Source organism: Coregonus clupeaformis, chromosome 27, assembly GCF_020615455.1.
Source record: "Coregonus clupeaformis isolate EN_2021a chromosome 27, ASM2061545v1, whole genome shotgun sequence".
In the NCBI taxonomy this organism is placed as follows: domain Eukaryota; kingdom Metazoa; phylum Chordata; class Actinopteri; order Salmoniformes; family Salmonidae; genus Coregonus; species Coregonus clupeaformis.
In genome coordinates, this window is record NC_059218.1 from 37,981,570 (window position 1) to 37,990,074 (window position 8,505).

The following is an 8,505-nucleotide window of genomic DNA, read 5'->3' on the forward strand; positions in this document are numbered from 1 at the left end:
CAGCTGTCAAACCTTTGTGACACTTCTGGGATGCAACCGGTCCCCTCCTTTTACGGTGACATTGTACAACCAATCACAGGAAAGGACATGGCTAGCCAACAGTACAGTGCCAACGGCTTGGCAGACTGGTGATTGCCAAGGAATGCATTTACAGCACGCCCAAGAGAGCAGTTGTCTCTCCACCTCAGTACATTTCCTTCGATCACTTTTTTCTATGTGTATTGTTGTGTCTGCATTTAGACAGGCAGCCCAATTCTGAACTTTTTTTCACTAATTGGTCTTTTGACCAATCAGATCAGCTCTGAGAGATCTGATGTGAAAAGATACTTTCATACTGTATGATTTTCAACAAGACTTGATTTACATAAAAAGCAGCTACATCATTGTATCCATTAATGAGAATCAGTCTATAGAATTTCCCAGCTATATTCTGATCACTGCTTTTTCCTTTAAGCTTCTATTGGAGTAAAGGGACACTCGTAATAAAGCCTCTATTTTACATTAACCTTGATATGAAATTGGTGACACAATGTGAAATGCTAACTAGATCTCCCCAGTCCTTATGAAACCTACGGTACAACACAGACAACTCCACACAAGGCATGTCCAGCCATTTATTCGCAATATCTTAAACAAAACAATGTACATAGGTTCAAATGAGCAGGACATGAAAATGGCATCAGTAGTTTTTACAGGTTGAGAATTAGACTTGAGCATCATATTCAACAGCCCTTGGGGAATCGTCTTGAAGACTGCTTCTACAGTACAGCAAAAAAAATAAAGTTTCTCTAAGCACTGGGGAAAAACTAAAAGTGGTACTGGTAACTATAAAGAGGTAAAATCTTCATAATTTCATTTACACGATATGAGAGCTGTAACATGGTTGTGAAATCAAAAAACAATGTCCATAATAACTACAGTCTGGAAGACTAGAAACTGATAGCCTATTCTGTATATTTAAACACATCTTACGTAAACAGTCAAAAATAAACAGTGTAGCTGTATTTTTCTGATGGACTCCTGACGACAGGGAGAGTTCCATTGGGGGACCATCTCCAGGACAAAGACGCAACCCAAGGCCAGGGGGGGAAAGGGTGTGTAACACTGATCTGTGCCCTCGGTCCCTCTAGTTTGATCACCAGCGGCGGTAATTAGACCCTCTGTTGGGGGGTACATGTTGTCGCATCGTAGGCATGTTACGGTATTTGGACAGAATGCTCTGGCTTTTCCTGAACACTGGCCTTTGAGAGAAGGGACGTGGCACAAAGCCTCCCTACAAAGGGGGGAAAGATCATTTCAACCAAACCAGTCAGAAATGCACCGTTTTTCAGTGACCTACAGCTTCATCCACCTGATATTACTACCTACATTCTCAAAAGGCCAAGAGGCACACAAACACAGTCAGTGGGCTAAGACAAGCCCTACTGGCCACAAGTTATAAGAGGAGCTGTTCAAAAAGGGTACATACCATGAGTGGCTTCCTAGAGGGACCAGGCGGTTCAGGGCCTGGTCTTCTCTGGGGAGGAGGACCTGGTTTGAGATTTGGGCTGGTGGGACGGAAGCTGGGTCTCTGTGGGACATACGAGTAAAGGATGCCCATACATGGTGGAATGGAGTTGATCAAGAAATGTAATTGCTCACATATGGTGCCAAAAATTATGGGAGGAAACATTCGACATATAGTATCCTTCGACGGCCTACTCATTTCAGTAAACATGTTACCACTCCCAAGACTAAAGCTATGAACACTCAGCTTTCAAAGAACCCAGTCAACATCAGGAAGTTCTCACCTGTGGTGGTCCTGGTTTCCTGAAGGGTCTTTCAGGTCTGTGGTTCTCCTGTGGCACGTTCGTTTGCCTAAAATAAGTAAAAAGTGAATTATCTGAATATTACCCTGAATTAAACTAGTTATTAGTGTGATGCCACATCCATTGTGTGATGCATGATCCCATGTAGCTCATAACCACTGGCCTCAAAGATTTAAACCAATAAATTGGTTATATTCCATGCAATACATTCATAACAATAGTCACTTCACATCAAATCTTTTACAGTGATACTCATTCATTTCTTATATTGGTGGATTACCTTTCCGCATATCTCCGGTCTCTTGGTGAAGGGGAAGGACTGGAGTCATGAATTTTAGAGAAGCGTTCATTCAGCGTAAGTTGTTCATCTGAATTGTAATAGCGCTCTGAAAAGTCAGGAGGTGAGAGTGAGTAAGAGAGGTCTCATTCTCATAATGAATTATCTTTAATTCACCAAGAGACGTCACATTCCTGTTTTGGGGCATCAAACAAACTGTTAGCCACAGACAAAATGAGACTAAACCAAATTAGGGGTCACTTGCCAGTTTTGTTCTTTGGTGTCCTACTTCTATCCCTTGGGGGGCTGTCCTTTGAGCTTGAGTTAGTCCCAGGTGCCTGCCACTGGGACACAACGACTAGGTCACGAGCCAGCCGTTTGTCTATAGAGGAAGGGCTGAAGCAGGACCAGCCAAGACAGAATGACAAGAGATGAGCACCCCATCAGTAGAGCCTGTGAGGCCAGGTTTGGTAAGCAGTGGAGCAGAACATTACTACTAGCATCATCTTTAGATGTTGCCCTGTAAGTGAAAATTCCATCAGTCTAAATAATGCCCTGAAAAATGTAAATGCTTTCATTCTGTAGAACAAAACATTTAATCTGAAAAAAATTGACAAGAACAGATGTTGGGGGACATGGAAAGAAACAGAAATGAGAGAGTTCTGTGGGGAAGGCTACATTCACATAATTACTCATGAAAATACATTAATTTGTCTACATGTGGAATAGAATTATGATAAAAGCTGATCATCACTCAGGTACTTACAAAGAGCATGTAATGTCCATGTTTTCGTAACGCTGTAGTCACTGAACCCTGAATCCACCTGACCTCCCAGAAGCTCTCCTCACAAATTCAGAGTGAAAAGTGACACGTATGAATGGAAAAGTGATGCTGAAATCTCTGAGGAACTGGTCTCTTGCGGTCCAGATTTTCACTTGAAGCTGGACTCGAAAGGCTGTCAATTGTCTTCTCCACTTCATTACTATTGAAATAATGATGACAAAGGGAGATGAGTAATCTGTTCAGCCAAACGGGCCATCTATCCATGATTTCCCTGGTGATCTTCAGTTCATCTTCATCCTTACTCGTCTTCGTTAAGTTCAGTCTCACCTTCCAAATCTCAACCCCTCTTCAAATCGCTGGGCATTCAATTTCAAAGGGGGATGATGTTCTTGTAATCTTGCACTCCTGTCTGGTGCAAGTAGTGTGATGAATTCAGCTCGAGATGGTCGGTGTTCAACTTGTACATCTTCAGTCAAAACCCAGTAGTACACTCGAATAAACAAGCCATATACAGAGCAATTGTTGTAAAGCAGCTTGCATGGAATCCATTGTTTGCTTGTAAAACATCCAATTGTTGTACTTGTAAGGCCGCCATCCTCTGGAAACTTGCTGTGTAGAGATTAGATCCACTGTGTAGGGAACTGTAGTCCACTGCATATGTTCTGTATACACAGATTTGATGTATTCTTGCATGCAGAAAAAGTCCACTTCACTGGCCTAGCCAGATGAAGTTCAGTGTGCTGTTAATGTACAGAGGTGTGGTCCATTATCGCGTCAGTCCTCAGTTTGCTTCTTGAAGGTAGTCCCGTGTAGCTCAGTTGGTAGAGCATGGCGTTTGCAACGCCAGGGTTGTGGGTTCGATTCCCACAGGGGCCAGTATGAAAATGTATGCACTAACTAAGTCGCTCTGGATAAGAGCGTCTGCTAAAATGACTAAAAGGTCAATTGTACATTTGGGGACTAATTAATAATTTTTTGATATTGAGTCAACTGCACGTCTGCATCTAAGAAATAAAAGTAGTATTGTATGATCTATGTATTACCACAGCGTAAGGTCCCATGTGGCTCAGTTGGTAGCGCATGGAACTTGGCCAGGGTTGTGGGTTTGATTCCCATGCGGGACCAGTATGAAAACGTATGACAAGTTATGCACTCACTACTGTAAGTCACTGGATAGGAGTCTGCTAAATGACTCAAATGTTGTTGTTTTTTTACAGCAGCGTCCACTCCTCTCTCCGCTTTATGGCCTCAGAGCTTCTTCCTCCTGTTGTTGTCAATGTTAGTATCATGCATTATCCCCAAAGGTCCTCTGGACATTATCTTCATGGAAGCTGGTGCATATTCCAATGCAATTTTAATGTTATTGCTCAAACTGACAGATTGTGTAACCTGAACCAGTATGACAGCTTCCAGTTTCAGAGCCTTCTATATGGTGATCAACATCAATCTCCTCCTTTCCTTTGAGTCATGCATGTTGGTGTGCAACGACTGTGGCATTTCATCTGATATAAAGGGCATGTCCTCAGTTCTCTTGGTAGCAGTCCTCTTCATGGATGAGCTGCTCTTCTGAACTTCTGTTGTGTCAGCGGGTTGTGTTGCGTCTGGCATTGTGAGCATGTTTCTTCAACTTTTCCACTTGGTCAGTGAAGAGCACCTCTCTAGAAGCTCCTCAGAGCTCCTCTAGCTTCAGACCCCAATAGCATTAGAGGGACAGGCCTCCCAACACAAATTGATTTTCTAGTATCTTTCAATGACATCGTTTTGAATAGGCACATATTAATTCAACGTTGAATGACTGGCGCCCAGAAAAAACCCTTGTGAATTATTTTGTTCACTGCCAGCCCACTTGAAAGTGCAACCCCAGCGGTCTTTGGATATTTGATTTCAAAACTTAACTGAAACAGGACATCACTGTAACTCCATTTCCTCCATCACAGGAATATGGCTGTAAGTTGGCATTCCCTTCATATTCAGATATCTTTGAAGCTTGACCTTCTAAACATCATCACGCCCCTGCTCCCAGAGTGAGAAGGAAGATACCGTACCTGTGTGTGCTCAAGGCTCGGTGAGAGTCCACCTGTTCCTTCTGTGACTCTGAGTCCCTGGAAGACTTGGTTGAATTGGCTTCTGGGTTGGGGGGTGACTGATGGGGCATCGGCCTCTTCCTCAGTGGGCCAGCCTTTGCTTGGAAACGCTCCCTCCGAAGAGCGAACTTGGATGGCGCATTTCCCCAGGACGTATGCGGCCCTTCCTCTTCATGGATCTCTGCTCCTTTGGGCCGAGGTGGAGGTGTTTTGAGCCTCATCACCGACTCCGCTCTCATTTTACGCCCCTTCAGCAAGCGACTCTTGTCCCTGAATGACAAGGGACGGCCGCCAAATCCCCTAGGGGCGTTGAAGTAATGTGGAATCTCTATCCGAGGGCGCTTTGGGTGACCATGCTCCAGATCAGGGCCTGCAGGAGGCATCCCACGCTCCTGGAACTTCCGCTTGTGTGGTGGTCCACTTGGCCTTTCCTGAGGGCTGTTCTGGTGGAAAGAGGACGACGACCGACCTCCTTTCCATGCGGGGGATTTGTGGGGAGGGTGGTGAGGGCTGCCTTCATGTGCCCACTCAGCGCTGTGGCGTCCGCTGCCCTCCCTCTCCCGTCCCACCACTGCATGCTGCTGCCTGGGATCTCGCTCAGCAGACCACCTGCACATCCATCACAAACAATACAAAAAATGATTACATTGGAAGATCCATTATCGTTTGAAGTGGGAAACGGAGGTTTAGCTTTTCTTTATGCTGCCCCTTCACCATTATGCCATGATACAGGTAGGAAAGTAAAACTTTCAGAGAGAATATACACTTTCCAGTGGCAGGTGACTAGTAGTGCATTAACATCAGATCACTGCATTTTACTGTTTATCAGCATTGTAACAATGAATGATAATTTTGACCTCTGACGCCAGAGGACTACGCGAGTTTACACTTTTCCCCCTCCATTTATATTACCCAGCCAATACTGCATCTTCACTCCTGTACCTCTCTGGATAAGGACCTCTGCCATGAAACTCCCGTGGCTTTCTCTGGGGTGAGCCAGAGGGCCCACGTTCACCATTGTGTGGTCGTGGAAAGGGCCCTGGCCCATTCCAGCGCTTCCCCCCACGACCTTGGCGCTCAAACTGCCTCTCCCTGGGGCTATGATGCGGCCGGGCACCCCAGCTCCTGTCCTCTTCGTGGGAAGGACTTGGGCGCTTGTGAGTTGGGCGCTTGTGAGGGCCCCTGAAGGAACTGTGGGGGGACTGTGAGGGTGGCGGCCTCCTGTCAGGAGGTTGGTTATGGTAATGGCGTGGTGAGGGGGATCTGTGACCCGAGTGGTGTCCCTGGGGCCCTTGGGCAGGAGTGTGCGGGGAGGACCTATGCTGTGCTGGGGGGGGACGGTTTGGCCTGGATGGGGATGGCCTCCTGTGGCCATGATGGGGCTCCGCTTGGGAGGGGTATGTTTTGAAGGAATCCTGGTTTTGGGACCTCCACTGATTGAAAGGTCGCTCCCTCCGTTCTCCCATCAGTGGGGGCCTCTGTTCTCCCATCAGTGGGGGCCTCTGTTCTCCCATCAGTGGGGGCCTTTTGGCAAAGTGAGCACGTCCTCTGCCTCTGGAATCTCTCCAGCTTGGAGGGACCTTTCCTGAGTGGCCCCGGAATCCTCTCTGACTCCTGGGGTGGGGACTGTAATTCTCTTCATGTGGCATGTTGTTGTAGCCATCTGAGTAGGGCCTGTTGAATAACAAAACCAAGTCTTGAAGAAACTTGAACCATCCACACAATTCATGTTATTTATTTCATTAGCCATGTCTAGTTTACACGATTAAAATAGATTGACTAAAAAACACATTAATTTATATTGCCAATTGTTAGTTTTCCATTATTATAAACTGCCCCTTTTGTTGTAGTTTAACTCTGCAACAATCCTGCACATACCTGGGTTTGAACCGAGGAGGTCCGGGGTGAGGTCTGACCATCTTTGGCATACACTGAATAATCTGTAGACGACAAATAACGTTTTTGCATTTACATAGGTGCCAGTGAGTTGTAAAAAGAAGCCTAACTAGCTAGCCGATTTAGCGAAACTATAGTTATTTAGCCAATTTACACTAAGTATATTTAGCTACTAACGTTACACTCGGAGAAATAAGTACCGTTAACTAAACCATAACGACCTTTGCGGCCATTTTAAAAAGGCACATGTTAGCCAGTGGCTTGTTAGCTAGCTAACGTTAGCTAACCCGGGTTGTCAGAACAGTGCGAAAGCAGCTAGCTAATTAGCTAACGTTACAGCTGTAACGTTATGTAACAGTTGCTATAAAAACTAGTTAGCTATCTGCTAGGAATTGAGCTTTACAAGTGGGGGAAATGTGGAATAACGTTATGACTATACGCAGTGTGCCAAACAATTTCGACTATAGTAGGCCAGATTATGATATCAGTAACGTTATATTTTGATACCGTCTCGCCAAACACAAGTCCAGCTAGCTAAATAAACTAACGATAGTTGGCTCACGTTAATAAACAAACGTTGCGGTTTACAAGATTAAATAGCTAGCTGTTATTGTTAAAATAAAAATAATACATTGTTACACTAAACTGGCTAACGCTGTGTTGGCTAACGTTCGTTAAGTAACTAGCTACGTCTCTATAAAGTTGACTTGCTCTTGCATACCTACACGTAAAACGAGTTGTTTGTAATGGTACATTTTAATAGTAACTTACCTTTCAGTTTGTTTTCAACTAACGTTACTTTCAATTTTGTCATCGACACTAAACGCCTTCGTTCTTCTACAGTCACGTCCTACGAAACTGCTTTGCTAAAGTCAAGTGATGACGTAGTAATGCACATAAATGGTGGTGGCAGCGAGGGTGTAGCGCTGCAAACCTTATTATACCCAGTCAAACATTTGTAAAACTAACCCTCAGTGCCGCAAACACTCGAGGCACAGATAGAACAATGAGACAGATATTTCACCGGATGTATAAATGTGAAGCATCCGCTTGGTATTTACGCTAACTACCAAATATGGTAGTGAGAAGAAGCCCAGTGGCCGGTAGTGAGAGAAGATGGACCGATGAATTTTGGCCGACATTATACTAATTTTCTCATCGATGAAACATTTGATCTCAATACAGTTTTCAGTTCCCAAAACTAAAATATGTAACGAACAGAGTGGATTAGTCTCTGTAGAATTTACCCTTTGCCAAAGTTTTAAAAAATGGTGTTGTTTAGAGTGCAAAGGCGAATTGAGTTACTGCACACGCGCACTTCAGAGTAGGCGTTCCTTAACGGAAATATGCAAATATATGTTAGAACGCGCCAATAGGAACTCGGTAGCTCGTGCTTGGCTCTGCCAATTTCCTTGCTTGTTCTGCCCACTATGACTCGTTCGTTCACGTTTGAAACGATGGGCTTTGGTTTATCTTGGTTTAGTTATAAAAATATTTGCATAAACTGTCACTCGGAAACCTTTTTCTTCTATGGTGTTATGGCAGGCCGCAAATAAGCGTTAGAGGTGCATGCGGCCACCTACTGTACGGGTGGTAAACTATAGAAAAAATATCCATTGTAGGAAAAAAGGTGGAAAAACCTACATCATACAAAAA

The 8,505-nt window shown here is 44.5% G+C and overlaps 1 protein-coding gene across 2 annotated transcripts; it reads right to left on the reverse strand.

The window, feature by feature from the left end:
* Positions 1–600: 600 nt before the first annotated feature.
* On the reverse strand, positions 601–7,844 carry LOC121541921 (serine/arginine repetitive matrix protein 1). 2 transcript variants are annotated; one of them, XM_041851311.2, is made up of 9 exons: positions 7,621–7,844; positions 6,832–6,893; positions 5,896–6,627; positions 4,915–5,562; positions 2,351–2,481; positions 2,089–2,194; positions 1,791–1,857; positions 1,469–1,570; positions 601–1,273 (listed from the first exon to the last, which is right to left on the reverse strand). In XM_041851311.2, exons 2-9 carry the CDS (start codon positions 6,879–6,881, stop codon positions 1,136–1,138), a joined length of 1,974 nt encoding a protein of 657 aa, XP_041707245.1. In that variant the 5' UTR covers positions 6,882–6,893; positions 7,621–7,844; the 3' UTR covers positions 601–1,135. The 2 variants fall into 2 exon arrangements, with proteins under 2 accessions (XP_041707245.1, XP_041707244.1); XM_041851310.2 differs by having other exon boundaries at positions 5,866–6,627.
* Positions 7,845–8,505: the final 661 nt, after the last annotated feature.

Excerpts from the sequence above, each read along its gene's own strand:
- LOC121541921 (XM_041851310.2), bottom strand. The coding sequence starts at position 6,881 with ATGCCAAAGATGGTCAGACCTCACCCCGGACCTCCTCGGTTCAAACCC. Across the intron at positions 1,858-2,088 it reads GACCGGAGATATGCGGAAAG|GCAAACGAACGTGCCACAGG; the intron begins GTAATCCACCAA and ends TACTTATTTTAG. Across the intron at positions 1,274-1,468 it reads CCTCTAGGAAGCCACTCATG|GGAGGCTTTGTGCCACGTCC; the intron begins GTATGTACCCTT and ends CCCCCTTTGTAG.